Genomic DNA, 21,404 nt, shown 5'->3' with positions numbered 1-21,404 from the left:
TGCCAGGAAACTGGAGATTGTCCATAGCAACCAAAACTGTCTCTTTACATCAAAAGTGGTTTTAGACCAGCTAGAAAAAAGCGATAATAAATTATAATCACTTGCAGAATTGAGCGATAGTGATTTGTGGGGAGATCCGTCATCAAACACTAAAAGTAATAAAAGCTAAAATTCTGCAACTGTGCAAATTTCAGTGTTTTTGATTTGATTACATTATTATATAATTTTTATTATTATTATATTATTATGTGTTTTAATTATTTATAGTTATTTATTATATTATAATTTTTTATTTCGTTTTTCAAACTTTATCATACCCGGGATGTCTACTAGACTCTTGTTTGGACAGATTTAAGTGAACTATTCCTAAGAATTACAGGCCTACAATATGAAACGCCATATTTCTGTGCAAAATAATTGTACCGCTTTCAGCACCTAAAATCTGAAATAATCATACCGCCAGGGAGGTTAAGCCCACGTTCACATCGGGCCGATTTGGCATCCAAATTGATATGTCACATCACATGACAAATCGGTGGTTACTGCCGGCAATGGCACCATCCGAATTGGTGCGGCGCCTCACCGATTCCCAAAAGTAGATCCTGTACTACTTCTGGTGACTTCGGGGGGCGATTTGAATAGACATTTGTGTATGAACCCGCACAGATGTCTGTCAAATTGCCCACTAAAGTCGGACTGCATTGCCGGGTTGAAATGGTGCGAATTCAGCTGAAGTTCAGCTCTCAATGTGAACCCGGCTAAAGGCCGACACACCACAATGTGCTGCAGGAAAGGCCAGTTCTGTGACATTGCAGGCACCATGATACCGATGCGATTTGATGACCAGCTTTCTTTTTAATAGTTAGTCCCTGTGCTACTTTTTCCACATCCCAATAAGATTTGCACCTCAAAAATCTCACCACATGGGAGTGCGCGGGAATCAGAACGGGAATGCGGCATGAGTTCCTGTGCGGTCCCGGGGTGAACCAGATCTAAATGTAGCTGCTTTGGGAAAGTTAAATGGATGAGTTTAGGTCGGCTATAGGTCAGGTTCACACTGATGGGACACGTCACATCGTATGTCATTCGCACAGGAATCGCACCGCATTCCTGTGCATATCACATGTGATTATGTGCAGTGCGATTTGAGCCCATCATTTCACATGGCTCAAATCGCACTGCATCCGCACTGGAATTGGGTCCCATGGAAGTTTGTACCCATGTGATCTGATTTTAACAAAACGCACTGCTTTCTGCGACCTGCTTTTGGGGGCGTCGTTAAGTTTTAATTGCCACCCGCAGCAGATGGTATGAACACAGTGCGATTGCTATGCGGTGCGGAAAACGCAATAATTCCTGTGCATTTCCCGCATCGCATCAGTGTAAACCCAGCATTAGAGTGGACTTTTCCCCCCCATACAGCGCCACATACTGATATGATACATTGTTTCCATTCACTTACAATTACTGGTATTTCCAGTGTTGTCACCCCGGGATCATGGATGTATCCTGAGAACTTCCTGTCACATGTTCCAGAAGTAAAAATGGCCGCTGTGGTACGACTGAAGAGGAAAAGAAAAATAAACAATTACTAATCACTTCTACAGAGGCCTTTTGTTGTCTTACACTATATTACCAAAAGTATTGGGACGCCTGACTGAAGCGTGACATTTTAGGTAATGCTTTTGAAAAATTGCTACACAAATACCGTGCGAGATAAAAAGTTGCAACGATCGCCATTTTATTCTCTAGGGTGTCTGCTAAAAAAAACATATATAATGTTTGGGGGTTCTGTGTAATTTTCTAGCAAAAAAAATGATGATTTTTACATGTAGGAGAGAAATGTCAGAATTGGCCTGGGCGCCAAGTGGTTTAAAAAAAAAAAAAAAAGAAAAGTGTCAGTTATTTTTCAGTAAACGGCCAGCAGCTTTGAAAGGTCACTGAGCTAAAAACAGAACAGCTCATGCTGGTGTAACAGCTTTGAGAATGGAGTCTACAAACAGGAATAAAATGATTTTATGATGCTCTGGAGGTATAAACCACTTCCGGACCGCCGGCGGCGGCCGGCTTTCTGATAAAAGTGGTCCCTGCGGCGGATTCGCCGCGGGATCACTTTTATCGGTGGCGGGAGAGGCCCCCCCCCTCCCACCGCGATCCAGTGCCCTCAGCCGCTTACCGGTGCCGTCGGTAGCGGCGGAGGCAATCGCATCCGTCTCTGTCCTGTGCCTGGAGACGAGTGAGGCTAAGATGGCGCCCACTCGTCTCCATGACACTGCTGGGCGGAAGCGATGTCAAAACATCACTTCCGCCCACGCCTCTTAAAGTATACCTCCCAACATTTTGAGATGGGAATGAGGGACACCTACTAGCAAACGTATGTAGGCATAGGACACGCCCCCTGCCACACCTCTTAAAGGGGACATAACAAAAAAAAGGTTAATCAAATCCACAAGTGCTTTTTTTTACCACTAATATTCCTTTATATTGGCTTTAAAAATTGACAAATACAGCAATTTAGAACTTGGTTAAAAAGTTTAACACTGGGAAACACGTTTTGAAAGATAAAAAGTGCATTTTATATACAACTTTATAGAGCAGACCAAAATGAGGGACAAATGAGGGGGAAGAGGGACAGAGGGACATTGCTCCAAATCAGGGACAGTCCCTCCAAATCAGGGACAGTTGGGAGCTATGGGTTAAACACTAGGGGGCGATCAAGGGGTTAGGTTTGTCCTAGGGAGTGATTCTAACTGTGGGGGGATGGGCTCACTACAACATGACAGAGATCACTGCTCCTGATGACAGGGAGCAGTAGATCCCTGTCATGTTGCTAGGCAGAACAGGGGAATAGGACATGCCCCTGCCACACCTCTTAAAGGGGACATAACAAAAAAAAAAAAAGGTTAATCAAATCCACAAGTGCTTTTTACCTACCACTAATATTCCTTTATATTGGCTTTAAAAATTGACAAATACAGCAATTTAGAATACAACTATATAGATCAGACCAAAATGAGGGACAAATGAGGAGGAATGAGGGACAGAGGGACATTGCTCCAAATCAGGGACAGTCCCTCGAAATCAGGGACAGTTGGGAGCTATGCTTAAAGGCATATTTTTTTAAATGTCATTTTTTTAAATAACTTTTTTTTTTTTTTAATTGCATTTTAGTGTAAATATGAGATCGAAGGTCTTTTTGACCCCAGATCTCATATTTAAGAGGTCCTGTCATGCTTTTTTCTATTACAAGGGATGTTTACATTCCTTGTAATAGGAATAAAAGTGAGTCAACATTTTTTTTCTTTTTTGAACAGTGTAAAATGGCGGTTGTTGCAATATTTTTTTTTGCACCGTATTTGCGCAGCGGTCTTACAAGCGCACTTTTTTTGGAAAAAATTCACTTTTTTGAATAAAAAAATAAGACAACAGTAAAGTTAGCGCAATTTTTTTTAATATTGCGAGATATAATGTTACGCCAAATAAATTTATACCCAACACGTCACGCTTCAAAATTGTGCCCGCTCGTGGAATGGCGTCAAACTTTTTCCCTCAAAAATCTCCATAGGCGATGTTTAAAAAATTCTACAGGTTGCATGTTTTGAGTTACAGAGGAGGTAATTTTTTTTAAAAAACCCGTCCCGACGAGCTCGTGCGCAGAAGCGAACGCATACACGAGTAGCGCTCGCATATGAAAACGGTGGTCAAACCAAACATGTGAGGTATCGCCGTGACCGGAAGAGCGAGAGCAATAATTCTAGCCCTAGACCTCCTCTGTAACGCTAAACATGCAACCTGTAGAATTTTTTAAACGATGCCTATGGAGATTTTTGAGGGTAATAATTTGACGCCATTCCACGAGCGGGCGCAATTAGCGTGACATTTTCGGTATCAATTTACTTGGCGTAACATTATATCTCACAATATAAAAAAAAAAAAATGGGCTAACTTTACTGTTGTCTTATTTTTTTTATTAAAAAAAGTGAATTTTTTCCAAAAAAAGTGCGCTTATAAGACCGCTGCGCAAATACGGTGCAAAAAAAAGTATTGCAACAACCGCCATTTTATTCTCTAGGGTGTTAGAAAAAAAAACATATATAATGTTTGGAAGTAATTTTCTAGCAAAAAAAACTGTTTTAAACATGTAAACACCTAAAATCCAAAATGACTCTGGTTAAACATGAAAGAAAGCAGATTTAAATACCCCACAGATGTCCCAAATGTATTTTTATTAGAAAAAAAAAAATTTGTTTACCAAAGAAAAAATGTGATGTTTACCTGTTGGGAGTGACCTCATTTACATATTGGCAGTTATTGTCATGGCAACACAGCACTGGGCAGAGCCATGTGACCTCATTTGCATATTGGCAGTTATTGTCATGGCAACACAGCAGTGGGCAGAGCCATGTGACCTCATTTGCATATTGGCAGTTATTGTCATGGCAACACAGCAGAACCTTAAGATAAACCAGTTTGTGGCAGTTGGAGCTCAGTCAGAGTCTAGTGTCTGAAGGAGAAGGAGGCGATTCTGAATTTCTCTGCGTTGTTGCTCATTATTTGAAAATGATGCGGCTTTTTGGGAGAAATAAAAAGTATCAGTTGCAGGATTCCCTGAAAACCATCACAGAGGAATCTGTTTTATTACTGAAAGTGGGACCTTTAACAGAGGATCACCCACCTACCACCCAGCCTATAATACCTACCCCCCAGAAGGGTGGGTGTTGGGCAATTAGACAGCTATTGAAGAAGAAGAAGGGAAGATACAATGTGACGAATCCTCTGATCACCACCAAAGAGGAAAACGTTGTACTTCTCAGTGTGAACCCCATAACAGAGGATCACCCACCTACCACCCAGCCTATAATACCTACCCCCCAGAAGGGTGGGTGTTGGGCAATTAGACAGCTATTGAAGAAGATGAAGGGAAGACACAATGTGACGAATCCTCTGATCACCAACAAAGAGGAAAACGTACTTCTCAGTGTGAACCCCATAACAGAGGACCGCCCACCTGAGGATACCACCCCTCCAAGGGGTGAGGGGAGGGCAAATGGGCGGGGGGGCGAGGAAGCTGAAGACGAACTTCAGCCCATTCCTCAACCAAAATTCACAAAAGATGAGGTCATTGGTAAGTATTATAATAGACAAAATAATGCAAGCACTGTAGAGTAATATAATGTATGTCTCCTACATATATACTATATACACTGGGGGTCACTGCTATATACACCTAGAAGGGTCACTGCATAGAGTAGGGAAGTGTTAGAAGCCCTGTCAGGTCTCCATTAGGGAGATTCATGATCACCAATGACACCAGGAGGGAAAGTGATGGAAGATCCACCAGGACAGGAATAGAGGGGGAAATCTTCTGATGGGGACACGGCTTTCGGTGACAACGGTCTAGGAGGGGACTGAGATATTTCTTCCCAAGTCTTGCTGTGTATACAGAACAGATAATGAAGGGAAATCTTTCCATCGGGACCCTTCCTGTAGCAGGAAATACTGAGACAATGCAATTAACAGCAGCATTTGTCAGTTGGCCGACTCTTCAGTTGACCGTTGGGCAGCCAATCAGATTTGAAGGTGACAGGTGTGAGCTGACAGGTATCGGATGTGAAGGAGATGCACAGACCTGACAGACAGCCCAACTGTAAACTAAATGATTGCACATGGCAGGCTGACAGAGCGGCTGCCCCCATCACTGCCATTCCCATCATGGTCACTGGTAGTCATGTGGACAGTCGTGTTCTGGGCTCTGTATGGGGGGCTGCAGGAGCAAAAAAAAAAAGGTTTCCTTCTATTATAGTGTCCATAACAGGACTCGCCCCCCTGCTCCTGCAGACACACCACTCTCTATTGTTTAATTATACCAGTTTAATAAGTGCAGTATATATATATATATATATATATATATATATATATATATATATATATATATATTTCTGTCTATAGATCACGAGAGTTCAGGTAGCCCCCCTTGTTGTACAACAGCTGAGATAAAACCAATATAGAATATTGGAATGATTAATAATTAGGATAAGCAGAATGATGGGATTTGCAATGAGAGGGAGGAAGAGAAAATCACAGGCATACTAAGCAGGAAGCACAGCCTGTGTATGGAATGTAGGATTTCCATCTCTTGGTGACCACAAAGTAGAAATCTGGTTATTCGGGGTGAATTAGAAGCACTTACACTAGTCCTGGCACAGAAAGCTGAGTACTGAGAATGGACTCCCGGGGGGGGGCGCAGAACCCCCACATTGTCCATGTATAGAATTCCCATAAAGAGAGACGAGTGACACCAGATCATTTCCAACAACACCAATCACATTCACTTATGTAAAAGGAAATGCATTTAAAGTGATTGGACACCCTCCATATACCCAGTGAAGTGACTGGCCTCAGGTGATACACAGAGATTAAACAAATCCTCCTACATAAATTGTACCCGTTTATCTGCAGCCATCTGTCCCCTATAGACTTGTAAACCTCAAATAGCAGGAAAAGAAATAATATATATATTTTTTTTGCTCTCCCCAGAAGCAAACAATGACCCAACCACCAATGACACCGAGGATGAGGAAAGCGTGAAGAAGAGGACATGGAAAGATTTTACCATCCATAAAAAACTTGGAGAAGGGGGCTTTGGGAAGGTGATGTTGGCCTCCCATCCCTCCATTCGACTGAAGGTGGCGATAAAGATGATTAAACTGGAAGGATGTGAATCCGCCGATGACAATGAAGAGTGTAACATACTGGAACAGTGCAGGAACCAGCCATATATCACTCGTCTATTTACAACATTCCAAACAGAGGTAAGTCTTTTTATCTCCCAGGCTTTTTTTATCCTATTCCTGTACTTTACCCCCTGCCTTCCTATATTCCTCCACAAAGTGAAATCTTACTTGTCTCTAATGTAACCTTTATCTCTTCTTTTCACACAGGATTATCTGTTCTTTGTCATGGAATACCTGAGTGGCGGGACTTTATTTGAACTGATATTAACTTTAGCTCCATTTGAGGACAACATCATAAGGTAAGTCCAATGACGGCGTTGTGATGGAGTCGGGGGGGGGGGTGGCTGACCACTGAGAACAGGCAGTGACACAACCAGGCCACTCCCACTGAGCCCCGTCCATCCACACCCCTATGTACTATAGGGGGAAGTCTCTTCATCTTTACCTTTTATTGCTCTGTGATATTTTTGAATACTAATTCACATTTTTCCTTCTCCTTCAGATGTCTCACTGCCGAGATTATTTGTGGCCTGCAATTCCTCCATGCTCGTGGGATCGTCCATAGGTAAGTATTAAATTAGCTGACTAACAATCACCCCTTAAAATAGAAAGATGAAATGTTGGGACTTTATATGAGACCATGACTATCCAGTACACAGGTCTCCATCCCTATTGGTTAGTACAGGAGGGGGGAGGGGGAATATGGGAAAATGGGACTTTATATGAAACACAGCACTTGGGGAGATCGAATCACTCAATGATCGTAAATAAAATATTTATTAATGACACAATTGAGTGCAATAGATAACATGATTGGTAGTGATTCGATCTCCCCAAGTGTTGTGTTTCATATAAAGTCCCCATTTTCCCATATTCCCCCCTCTCCCCTCCTTTACTAACAATCACCTCTTGGCTTCTGGTATGTTTTATTAAATCAGGAAGACTTCCCAGTTGCGCTGTCTCCTTCCATCTGCTGTACAATTCTCCCTGCTCATGCCATATTCTGCTTAATGGAGGATTTATATCAAATCCAGCAAGAGGAGTGAGACCTCCTCATGATGAATATAGCAGGTGGGCGGAGCTGGGAACTCCGCAACAGAGATCTTCCTTGTAGGCGGATATAAGAGAAGCCAATGTCCACCCATCAATCTTCATTCTTCTTTGTATACATGTATATTTGTATCTTTTCTTTCTTTATTATAATGTGGGATATGCAGAGCTAACGGTTCACTTCTTTTCTTCACAGAGATATCAAACCCATGAACATTCTACTGCACCGCAACGGTCACATCAGGATCAGTGATTTTGGTCTCTCAGTGGCCGGAGTCACTAAAAACGTTAAGATCGAAGGATGTGTGGGGACACACGGTTACATGGCCCCAGAGGTAAGATTCCGGATATTAGACTGAATTGTAATATTTACTACGGAATATAGAGAAGAGATAAAGGGGCTCCCCTTTCATTAAGGCCACATTCACACATGGACATTTTGAATCTTGACATCCAAATACCCGGGTGTGAATGACAAATCGCACAATGTACATTTAGGATGCCATTTATTGAATCCCACCTAAAAAACGCGGTGCGGTTCTTCCGCGATTGTCACGTGATCAACTGCGCTGCAATTGCTGCCTAAAAGAAGCTCCTGAACTTTTTTGGGGGGGCGACAATCTTCACACAATGTGCAGCAAAAAAAGGCCAATGTATGAATGCAGACTAAAAGGCTAGGGTTAGACCCTCTCTCAGGTTTTTATTGGTGTCCTCATAAGGGAAGTCACACTCTTTATGTGTACTGGTGACCATTGTTAGCAAGAAAGAAAATACAGCAGGATACAAAATGTTTACAGCTGTCCCCAGAACAGGAATAGAGGAAAGTCTTCCAGTGGTGACACCTGTTTGGGGACAAGATCCTAATGCCGCGTACACATGATGAAAATTTCCACCAACAAAACCGTGGATTTTTGTTTGAAGCTTGTTGGCTCAAACTTGTCTTGCATACACACGGTCACACAATTGTTGGCCAACAATTACAAATGTAGGAACGCGGTGACGTACAAGACGTATGACGAGCCGAGAAAAAGGAAGTTCAATAGCTAGTGCGGCTCCTTCTGCTTGATTCCGAGCATGTGTGAACTTTTGTGCGACGGACTTGTGTACACACAATCTGACTTTCCGACAACAACGTTTTGTTGGCGGAAAATTTGAGAACCTGCTATCAAACATTTGTTGGCGGAAAGTCCGACAGCAAATGTCCAATGGAGCATACACACAGTCGGATCTTTCCGACAACAAGCTCACATCCAACATTTCCCATCAGAAAATCCGACCGTGTGTACGCGGCATTAGAGTAGAGTTTCTCTCACTTTGGGAGAATTCCTTTGACTTCCTCTTGAATCCCGGGGACAGGAAGTGAAGGGAAATTCTCCCAATGGCACACAGACAGCAAAAATAAAGTGGCAGGGGTCTCGGCCCTTCCGTACTCTATCCAAAACATATAAAACAAAAGTTTTGACTATATATAATTGGTAAGCCCCACCGCCAACATTCACAAGCTCCGCCTTAGTTTGATGTATTTTGAGCAAAATTTTAGGACTCCTGGGGGGCTTCATACATCATATATGTTAGCATGGAGTCCCGTCTATCCTTTGCCTGGAATAGGAATGTTCTCATCCTTTTTTCTCTCCTTATGTTTCTATAGATCCTAAAAGGGCACCCATACAACACCACAGTGGACTATTACTCCTTGGGAGTGATAGTGAATCAGATGTCCGTTAGCGTGCATGAGCTCAAAGAGATGAAGAAAACCCAGGGGACCACGCCAGGCCTTCCTTTGCACCGGATTCGTCCAAAGGACAAGGATGTTCACCTCAAGGATCTCATAGATATGGTGAGTATACACAGCTTTACCTTCTCTTTACAGACAAAACTCTTTCCAGGTTATACAGACCTTGTTAGGAGTTCAGAACACACAACTCTACATTCTTTCCACCACACATTCATGTGGGTCATAGCAATACTTTTATCACACTGACTGCTTAGTGGAAGGATCTGCCTTCACTTATAGTCCTCCTGAGCATGTACTATACCAGGTACCATGCTACAACCCGATCCAATCATAACATAGTGGCAGGTTTACAAGCAAAATCAAGAAAGCTGAAATATGTCACTGTCAGAATCAAAGATTACGATGGGGAGTTCTATTGGTCACATATTGTTATTGTTCTCCATGTTTCTTATCATATTTCTTTCTTTTTTTTACAGCTCTTATGCGAAGACCAGGATGAACGGGCGCGCCTTGTAAGGGACATCAGAGGGCACCCATTTTTCAAAACGACTGACTGGGCCGAGGTGGAGAAAGGAAAGTCACCCGCAGCATTTACACCACAGCCGGTAAGTATATGAATAATGGAGGGGTCCGTGTATATTGGGGGAGGGGAGATTATTCAGCAGCATCCAAGACGTGTTTTTTGTACAGAACTCTCACATTTGTGATTTTGTGATCACCGCACAATCACATGGTCTGGGGACTTGTCTGAAGGAATTCTGTTTATTATTGGTGAGAATTATTATGTATGTGTCAGGCACACAGCTTAATCCCACCAGAAACATACTTCCTGTCCTGGGGCGACAGCACAGAGTCACTGTATCTATATATACGTCAAGGATGTGTTAATGCAGTGCAGTGCTTCTTCTGATCACTAGAGGGAGCTAGGATTGAAGGATCCCTCTTGGGGTATTTGCTGCACCTCGGGGGTTGGGCTTACCAAGCTTTGTCACCATTTACTGTATAAATCTGGAAGACTGACGAATGTCATTTTCTCCTTCCAGATTTTTAAACCAAGGAAAGATTTAAACATGAAGATAGAGGAATTTATTGCCGAAGAAGAAGAAGAAGAAGAAGAAGACTCGGAAAGCTCCACCGGAGACTCGGAAAGCTCCACCGAAGACTCGGAAAGCTCCACCGAAGACGCGGAAAGCTCCACCGAAGACGCGGAAAGCTCCACCGAAGACGCGGAAAGCTCCACCGAAGACACCGAAAATTGAAGAAGTCAGAATTTTAAGGTCCACACAATATAGGGAGGAGTCTAAATGGCATGGCTTGAACCACTTAAAGTGGAACTATACTCCCCTCACACCCCCGCCGCCCTCAAAATCTAAAACCATGAGGTCAGACTGAGTGCACCCTCTACACCTGCAGCCGTCCGACAACATAGCTAGACAGGTACTCTCCTGAGACAAGCAGCGGCAAGAGGAATGCAGAAGGAATGGGGGGGCATTCCCTCTGCATTCCTCGTCACCATTTATCTCGGGAAAATGCCTAGAGCTGAGAAAAGTGGACATCTCCATCCTAGGCATGTTGTTTGGGGGAAGTGTGGGGGCACCAAGCCTGACTACATAGCTAGGAAGGAGACAGGAACTCTCCGGAGACAAGTCGCGGCAAGAGGAATGTCTCAAGAAAGTTCTGAGGCTGCGCTCAGTCTGACCTCATAACTAGTCAATCAAGATGGCTGAAGATCTGGAACCTAGAAGACAGTGAAGTGAAGAAGGTGGCATGGGTAAGAGGGGAGGCGAGTATAGTTCCACTTTAAGTGGTTCAAGGCATGCCATTTAGACTCCTCCCCCATAGCCCGCCTCTACTCCACATTTCCTGCCCATTGTATGTGCAGCAGTGACTTTGGGAGTGATTGGGATAGGTTGCTTCCTGGAGGGGTGGAGTTTGAGATCAGACCTCTTTCTAAATGGCCTTCTGGATTGTGGGCCCTTGATGTTGTGGTCCTGTCTCTACATTCTGAGCAATGTAAAGGGAGATGAACTGGACACTCTAGACTGATGATTCAGGGATTATCCGATCGCCTTATGGGGTCAGGAAGGAATTTTTACCCCTTTGGAGATAATATGACCAAGGGGGGGTTTTGCCTTCCTCTGAATCATCATAAGGTTTAGGGTTCTGAAGAGGGCTCATCTCTGAGGAGTCAGAGATGAATAGATAGATAGATATAGGGGGGGGATGAGTGATAGATAGAAAAATATTAGATATATAAAAATTTAAATATAGATAGATGTTAGATGGATAGATATGGGGGGGGGGGGTGATAGATAGATGGATATAGCTAGATAGCAAAGCTCCGGTGGCCTAATGGTTAAGGCACTGGCCTCCTCGGTCAGGGATTGTGGGTTCGAGTCCCACCTGGGGCGATATCTTGCTTGTCTCTTATACCAGGATGTAGGGAGTGATCAACTGAAGGAATAATAACCCCCCAACATTGGTATTAGTGAGGACGGTAATTGCCCCAGCAGAAGTGATCAATTGCAGTAATAATAACCCCCAACATTGGTATTAGTGGGGACGGTAATTGCCCCAGCATGAGAGATCAATTTCAGCAATAATAACCACCAACATTAGTGTCAGTGGTTGCAATCAGAGGAAGTTTGACTTACCTGTAATTTCCATATCTTAGAGCATTGTTTCTCAACCTTTTGCATGTCCTCTGCATTCCTCTTGTCACTATTTGTCTCAGGAAAGTGCCTAGAGCTGAGAAAAGTGGACATCCCCTTCCTAGGTATGTTGTTGGGGAAAGTGTGGGGGCACCAAGCCTGACTACATAGCTAGGAAGGAGACAGGAAATCTCTGTAGACAAGCGGCGTCAAGAGGAATGCAGAAGGAGAGGGGGCATGTCTCCTGCATTCCTCTTATCACCGTTTGTCTCAGGAAAGTACTGAGGCTGTGCTCAGTCTGGCCTCATGGCTAGTCAATCAAGATGGCTGAAGAGCTGGAACCTAGAAGACGGTGAAGTGAAGATTTCGAGGGTGGTGGGGTGTGTGAGGGGAGGCGAGTGTAGTTCCTCTGTAAGTGGTTTAAGGCATGCCATTTAGACTCCTCCCCCATAGCCCGCTCCTCCTCCACATTTTCTGCCAATTATATGTGCAGCAGTGACTCTGGCAGTAATTGGGATAGCTTTCTCCCTGGAGGGGTGGAGTTTGAGATCAGACCTCTTTCTAAATGGCCTTCTGGATTGTGGGCCCTTGATGTTGGGGTCCCATCTCTACATTCTGAACAATGTACAGGGAGATGAACTGGACACCCTAGACTGATGATTCAGGGATTATCCGATCGCCTTATGGGGTCAGGAAGGAATTTTTTCTCTTTTGGAGATAATATGTCCATCAAAGCCCTAGAATAATTTCATTCTATGGATTTATCTCCAATAAAAATTGATTGTACACTAATTGTACATTTCACAAAATAATAACCCCTCCCCCAAGACAAACAAAAAATACGAGCAAAGCCCCGTGGCCTAACGGGTAAGGTAATGGCATCCTTAGTCAGGGATGTGGATTTGAATTCCATCTGGGGTGCTTAATTCTTTTCTGAACATAAAATACAGACAGAGAACTGACACACCGCCTGAGAGCTTCATTAAATAATTAGAAACCATTAAGACAATTAACACCTTGGTCAGGAGTATACAGTATAATGTATAGAGTGTATATTGTATAGCGTGCAGAGATAAGGAGTATATAATGTATAGAGTGCAGAGGTAAGGAGCAGGGCCTTTTTTCAGCTGGAACTTAGTGGAACTCAGCTCCACCAACTCCGGCTCAGACCCTCTGCTCCCTGCTCACCACTATCACTTGGCTTCTGTGTTTACAAGTGACAGCTTGTCTCCCAACGGCTCCCACAGATCTGATCTCCGGAGTGGATCCCACTTAATGCAGGATGGGGACAAGGAAGATGCAGGTGTCTGGGGTGCAGTGTAGATGCCAACCCCCCCCCACTGGATGATCTCCCTGCAAGTGAGAGAGGCAGAGACACCCACAGTGTGTCAGGAGATGCTAGAGTTGGCTGGGCACTTCGGGTTAATACAGCAATAAAAGTAAAACATGTGGAAAATGGTGGAGCTTTTATAAGGAGTGGGAATGAAAGTGAGATTTGGATGGGGGATGCAGAAGGGGATGCAGCAGCTGTGGAAGATGGCTGAACTCTTCACTCTGTGTGCAGCACATCCCTGAACTCTGCACTCTGTATACAGTGAAGCCCCTGAACTCTGCACTCCGTATGCAGTGCACCCCTGAACTCTACACTGTGTGTAACCCCTCTGAACTCTGCACATAATGCACTCCTGGTGTTTAATTTCTCCTACTGTTAGTGAAATTTGACCACACCCACTATTCGATGCGGTTTGGAGGGTGTGTGTGGAGAGGGGTTTGAGGAGTTGTGGTCCCAGCACCTATTTTCCGAGAAAAAAAAGCCCTATATATATATACCCCGTTTCCCCAGAAATAAGACATAGCATGATTGTCAGTGATGGCTGCAATATAAGCCCTACCCCCCAAATAAGCCCTACTCTGTTTCCCCGAAAAAATGCTTTACTCTAAAAATAAGACCTACTACAAGGACTTTAACTAGGGCTTATTTGGGGGGGTAGGGCTTATATTGCAGCCATCACCGACAATCATGCTAGGTCTTATTTTCAGGGAAACAGGGTACACTGTGTATATATATATATATATATATATATATATATATATATATATATATATATATATATATATATATATATATATATATATATATATATATACATACATACACATATATATACACATACATACATACACAGTATATATACACACACTAGACATGTGCAATGTGTTTCGGTCCGAATACAAGTTCAGATGAATTTTTGATTATTCAGAGATTCGGATACATCCGAATCTCCGAATAATCAAAAATGCATCCGAATTTATATGTATATATGAAATCTGTCAAAATTTGCTTTGTTTAATTGTTTTCTAATGAATTCCAACTTTTCAGAACGATTCTACCCGCGTTTGAAAATGCCCAGGTGTGAATGCAGCCTTATAGTCATGTCTATAGTATAGGAAGTTAATAACGTTGGTGATAAACATTGAAGTGATAAAACGGAGAAGTGTTATTTCCCATAATTCATTCATAAACCATATACATCATGACACTGGATTTTTCTTCCGGACCAGCTAACATACATGTACATTACTAGTTCGGAAGCTTATATCGGGCGATGCTCAGCTGCAGGCATAAACCCGGTATTTTTATTTTTTTTCTTCAGCCAGCAGAGCTCTTTTATGTTAAAGCAATACTAGTTGCTAATTAGCCGCTGGATTGCTTTTAAAAGTGGCATAAGGGGGTCCCCCTGCCTCCCGCCAGCCTCCAGTGCTTCTCCGGGCTCTCCCGTCCCAATGGGGAGTAGACATGTGCACTGTTGAAAAATTTGTTTGTTTTTGTTTTTCCAACCAGATGGAATGGGAGAGCCTAGGAGAACGGGGGAGGGCTGTGGCTGAATGCAGCAGGGATCATTTTTTCTGTGCAAAACGCTTCATGGCCACAGCATATATTATCCACCCTCAGCTGATTTGCAAAATAAGGGGAAGAGGTTGGGGACAGTGAAAAGACACATGACGTTTTTACCACCCTCCCAAACACAAGTGTGAGGGCACATTCACATAGGGCACAGGAACCCATGCAGAGATTTTTACCGGCACAATGCTGATGTTCCATTTTTATTAGGACATGCACCCTCAAGACATATTGGGACACAGTGTCTTTGTCCATGCACCCATGTGTCCCAAAAAAAATTAACGGGACACTGGCATCAGGATGCACACAAAACTGTGCCAGTAAAAGTCTGTGCATGGTAGATGGATGTGTGTGCCTTGTGTGAATGAGCCCTAAATGGGTGCCAAGGATGCATTTCACTGTCCCATCATCATTACCATGATAATTACACACAGTACATGTGATGTGGCTTAAAGCACCTGTACTGTGTGACTATCATGACAATAATGATTGAAATAAATAGCAGCCAAATGTGATCAACGAAGATGATCACATTTAGCTGTGTATAATTCAGTAATTCAGTCATGGGCATCAAGCCAGGGCATGGCATGGGTGAAGGGGGCTTGTGTGCGCCGTCTTGACTGTGACTGTACCTTTTTAGACAGTGGCGTAACTAAAACCTTCAGGGCCCCGATGCAAGAAATCGTGAAGGGCCCCCCTGACCCCTGGACAGCGCTTTTCCTAGGGGGATGTCTGATAAGAGGAGGAGCCGCGAGAGCCGCCGAGGGACCCCAGAAGCCGGTGTTAGGGGCCACTCTGTGCAAAACTAACTGCACAATGAAGTTATGACATGTTTGTTATTTTAAAAAAAAACCTTTACAATCACTTTAAGGGGTTAAAACAGGTGGTCAGGAGGCAACATATTGCCTCTTTACCGGCTGTCAAATGCCTCTAAAAAGTGATCTGAGCATGGATCGCTTTTCAGAGGAATAGCATTTTGTTGTTGGTACATTGAACGAGCAAGAAAAAAAAAATCAGTCCTGATTGTACACATATAGGGTGTCAGGATTAAACGTGCATACATAAAATGTGCATACATACATCTAAACAGTGGCGGCTGGTGCGCAAAAATTTTTTGGGGGCGCAAACATTTTTTGAAAAAAAATCATCAAATGCAGCCACTGTGCCCATCAAACGCAGCCACTGTGCCCATCAATTGCAGCCACTGTGCCACCTAAATGCTGCCAGTGTGCCATCAAACGCAGCCACTGTGCCAAACGCTGCCACTGTGCCAAACGCTGCCACTGTGCCCATCAAACGCTGCCACTGTGCCCATCAAACGCAGCCACTGTGCCCATCAAATGCTGCCAGTGTGCCCATCAAACACTGCCACTGTGCCCATCAAACGGTGCCACTGTGCCCATCAAACGCTGCCAGTGTGCCCATCAAACGCTGCCACTGTGCCCATCAAATGCTGCCTCTGTGCCACTTAAATGCAGCCACTGTGCCCATCAAACGCAACCACTGTGCCCATCAAACGCAGCCACTGTGCCCATCAAACGCTGCCAGTGTGCCCATCAAACGCTGCCACTGTGCCACTAAAATGCTGCCAGTGTGCCATCAAATGCAGCCACTGTGCCATCAATTGCTGCCACTGTGCCCATAAAATGCTGCCACTGTGCCACTTAAATGCTGCCAGTGTGCCCATCAAACGCAGCCACTGTGCCAAACGCTGCCACTATGCCCATCAAACGCTGCCACTGTACCCATCAAACGCTGCCAGTGTGCCCATCAGATGCTGCCAGTGTGCCCATTAAATGCTGCCAGTGTTCCATCAAACGCTGCCACTGTGCCCATCAAACGCAACCAGTGTGCCCATCAAACGCAGCCAGTGTGCCCATCAAATGCTGCCAGTGTGCCCATTAAATGCTGCCAGTGTGCCCTTGAATGCCCCCAGTGTGACCCCCGACCGCTCATCGGCACTTACCCTTTCTTGGTGGGGCAGCGGGTGACTGCGATGAGTGGGGTCCTCCATGCGTCTCCTGCTGTCCACATCTCCCGTCCTCTCCTCTCCTCTTGACATTTCAGCCAATCAGGTGACAGGTAACAGACCCGAGCACCTGATTGGTGGAGAGGCAGTTTAGTGTTAGGAAAGCGAATAGTCATTCGCTTTTCTAACACGGCTGAGTGGCCTGTGAGGTCACCTTTTTTGATGCCTATGGCTCTAATCCGGTGCTTCAAAAACACCCCCCGCTGCTGTAATTCAGGATCCCTGCGCCCAAAAAGGGGCCGGGCGCCTGAATAGGGGGTGGCAGCGGCGGCCATTGATAGATTCATGCAATGCATGAATCTATCTATTGGTGATAGAGGGGTGACTGGAGAGAGGGGGCGGCGCCCAGTGCGCCCTTAATGCACGGGCCATCATTGCATCTAAACACACACACACATAGATAAACACACACATAATATACACACACATATACTGTATATACACACACAAACACATATACATATATAAATACACACATAAACACATGCAAACACATACATGAACACACATATAAACACATACATGAACACATACATATAAACATACATGAACACACATATAAACACATACATGAACACACATATAAACATACATGAACATACATATAAACATACATGAACACACATATAAACACATACATGAACACACATATAAACATACATGAACACACATATAAACACATACATGAACACACATATAAACATACATGAACACACATATAAACACATACATGAACACACATATAAACATACATGAACATACATATAAACACATACATGAACACACATATAAACATACATCAACACACATATAAACACATACATGAACACACATATAAACATACATGAACACACATATAAACATACATGAACACACATATAAACACATACATGAACACACATATAAACACATATATGAACACACATATAAACACATACATGAACACACATATAAACACATATATGAACACACATATAAACATACATGAACACACATATAAACATACATGAACACACATATAAACATACATGAACATACATATAAACATACATGAACACACATATAAACATACATGAACACACACTTACAGAAAGCCTTTTTAAAAACGGCAGTGCTTTACCTCACCTCTTCCTGTCGGGTACTGCACTGTAGGGGGAGACAAAGAGCACAGCACACACTGCTTTCACTTTAGAACAGTGTGACAGGCTCCCCGCACAGTGCCGATTACAGGTCGTCTAACAATGGGGAGATCGATCTCAGCCGCTCCTCCTATCCAGATAAACAGGGGGGCCCTCAAGGGCCCCCTGCAGCATGGGGCCCAGTCGCCATGGCGACCTCAGCGACCCCTATACTTCCGCCACTGTTTTGAGAGAAAAATAATCCTCTGAAGTCTTGATGGTTCCCACTTCAGTTCCCTCACTCAGTAGAAATAGTTTGCTGCTGTGCTGTTACTTTCAGTGTGTTCACACAGACACTGCACTGATGATGATGATGATGATGGATTATGATGATGATGATGGATGATGATGATGATGATGGATTATGATGATGGATTATGATGATGGATTATGATGATGATGGATGATGATGGATGATGATGATGATGATGACAGCCACTGCTGCTGATTTCCCTTCAGTCCAAGCCCGTCGTCTTCTCAAACTTATTTACTGGAGGAGTGAAGTAGTATTTTGATATCTCTCCGCCCATCTGGAACTTTATTGCCATTAAGGCCCCTTTCACACTGGGGCGGTAGGGGGCGTCGGCGGTAAAAGAGCGCTATTTTTAGCGCTGTTTTACCGTGGTATTCGGCCACTGGCGGTGCGGTTTTAACCCCCGCTGGCGGGCGAAAAAGGGTTAAAACCCCTCGTGTAGCGCGGCTATAGCCACGGTATAGCCGCGCTGTCCCATTGATTTCAATGGGAAGGAGCGGTTTAGGAGCAGTGAATACACCGCTCCTTCACCACTCCAAAGATGCGGCTTGCAGGAGATTTTTTCTTCTCCTGCCAGCGCATCGCTTCAGTGTGAAAGCCCAATAGCGCCTGCAAACTGCCCCAGTGTGAAAGGGGCCTTACCCTCAGCTTCTTTAGCAAGGCAGTGGTCATCTTGGAGGTGTGTTTGGGGTCGTTCTGTTGGAATACTGCCCTGTGGCCCAGTCTCCGAAGGGAGGGGATCATGCTCTGCTTCAGTATGTCACATCACATGTTGGCATTCATGGTTCCCTCAATGAACTATAGCTCCCCAGTGCCGGCAGCACTCATGCAGCCCCAGACCATGACACTCCCACCACCATGCTTGACTGTAGGCAAGACACACTTGTCTTTGTACTCCTCACCTGGTTGCTGCCACACACGCTTGACACCATCTGAACCAAATACGTTTATCTGGTTCCAGTAATCTACGTCCTTAGTCTGCTTGTCCTCAGCAAACTGTGGGCTTTCTTGTGCATCATCTTAAGAAGAGGCTTCCTTCTGGGACGACAGCCATGCAGACCAATTTTATGCAGTGTGCAGCGTATGGTGTGAGCACTGACAGGCTGACCCACCACCCCTTCAACCTCTGCAGCAATGCTGGCAGCACTCATACGTCTATTTCCCAAAGACAACCTCTGGGTATGATGCTAAGCACTCAGCTTTTTTGGTCGACCATGGCGAGGCCTGTTCTGAGTGGAACCTGTCCTGCTAAACGCTGTATGGTCTTGGCTACCGTGCTGCAGCTTCAGGGTCTTAGCAATCTTCTTATAGCCTAGGCCATCTTTATGTAGGGCAACAATTCTTTTCCAGCTCCTCAGAGTTCTTTGCCATGAGGTGCCATGTTGAACTTCCAGTGACCAGTATGAGAGAGTGAGAGCGATAACACCAAATTTAACACACCTACTCCCCTCTCACACCTGAGACACCGGGGAGGGAAAGTGGCTAATTGGGCCCAATTTGGACATTTTCACTTAGGGGTGTACTCACTTTTGTTGCCAGCAGTTTAGACATAAATGGCTGTGTGTTGAGTTATTTTGAGGGGAGAGCAAATTTACACTGTTATACAAGCTGTACACTCACTACTTTACATTGTAGCAAAGTGTCATTTCTTCAGTGTTGTCACATGAAAAGATAGAATAAAATATTTACAAAAATGTGAGGGGTGTACTCACTTTTCTGAGATATACTGTATACATACTGTATATACATTCAGTTCACATAACAATCAACATAATTTTAGTGATTCATTGCTGACAGGTCTGAGATTAAGAAAAATAAAAATATGGCATCTCCTGCTCTTCACTCTATTTGAAAGGGATGGTGGTTATCCTTATAAAGTAGAAGTGATTACATTATATTGCTGGTTAGTAGAAAACTACCCTTTCATTGGTGGCCAAAATAGGTGGGAGGTGAATTCACCAAAATTTCAAAAGAAAAAATTGGATGACTCGCGCTATATAGATTGATGTATGTGTGGCCAAATTCGCCACACAAAAAGCACTAAATACAACCAGTATCAGTGAATATATAAACCATCTGTGTGGTGATATATCACAATCAGTGCAAACAAATAACACAAATTATTAGTAAAAACATAAATCATCAGTGCAATAATATATCGCAATCAGTGCAAACAATTGACAAAAATAGAGTCCAAACGAAATATACTGAAAAAACCATGTGGAAGAATCAAAAGTAGTCCGTAAAAGGAACCCAAGACAAGGTGAGTCGGCAATCACAGGTCTTTCAACCGCATGGAACCTCAAATGTGTAGAACCACCACCAAAAGTAAGAGCCTGGCCGCTTACCAGAACCCCATGACCCCCCGTTACAGAGGGTCTGAAAGGGCTTTTGAGATCCTAGTAGTCCGGACTTCCCAGGAACGGAGATGGAGCAGAAATGGGAGTGGAAACTGGAAAAGGGCGTCAGGTGCTATAGACTCATGTAAAATGGACAATCCTCCTAACATGAGTAGAAGGAAGTAACATAAGGTCTAGTAGTGCGTAGGAGAAGATATAATAGCACCCCGTGTCATCAGATCTCCCAACAATAGGGGGGGAGGAAAACACAGGCTATGCCTACACAGGCATCGGACAGGTCGCTCAGCCACATCATTCCCTAAGTGATTGCATGCGGCTGTGTTCAACCGCTGTGTTTTCCTCCCCCCCTATTGTTGGGAGATCTGATGACACGGAGTGCTATTATATCTTCTCCTACTCACTACTAGACCTTATGTTACTTCCTTCTACTCATGTTAGGAGGATTGTCCATTTTACATGAGTCTATAGCATGGGGGTCATGGGGTTCTGGTAAGCGGCCAGGCTCTTACTTT

At 44.0% G+C, this 21,404-nt stretch overlaps 1 protein-coding gene and 1 non-coding gene across 8 annotated transcripts in view; one reads left to right on the top strand and one right to left on the bottom strand.

Annotated features, from left to right (window-relative positions):
• Positions 1 to 21,404, bottom strand: part of LOC141111116 (uncharacterized) — a 134,060-nt gene that overhangs the window by 86,178 nt on the left and 26,478 nt on the right. For 5 of the 7 annotated variants that reach the window (XM_073603135.1, XM_073603140.1, XM_073603142.1 and 2 more), the window contains one exon: positions 1,463 to 1,562. Coding sequence is in view for 3 of the 7 variants with exons in the window: in XM_073603142.1 (XP_073459243.1) it covers positions 1,463 to 1,562 (100 nt within the window). In the remaining 4 variants the exon portion in view is untranslated. Of the gene's footprint in view, positions 1 to 1,462; positions 1,563 to 17,038; positions 17,632 to 21,404 lie in introns of those variants that run through there. The other 2 variants (XM_073603141.1, XM_073603137.1) reach the window with 2 other exon arrangements.
• On the top strand, positions 11,858 to 11,930 carry TRNAR-CCU (transfer RNA arginine (anticodon CCU)). The gene has a single exon. It is a non-coding gene; the product is annotated as a tRNA-Arg (tRNA).

Source organism: Aquarana catesbeiana, linkage group LG10 (genome assembly GCF_042186555.1).
Source record: "Aquarana catesbeiana isolate 2022-GZ linkage group LG10, ASM4218655v1, whole genome shotgun sequence".
Taxonomy (NCBI): domain Eukaryota; kingdom Metazoa; phylum Chordata; class Amphibia; order Anura; family Ranidae; genus Aquarana; species Aquarana catesbeiana.
This window is presented reverse-complemented; position numbering and strand designations above follow the sequence as displayed.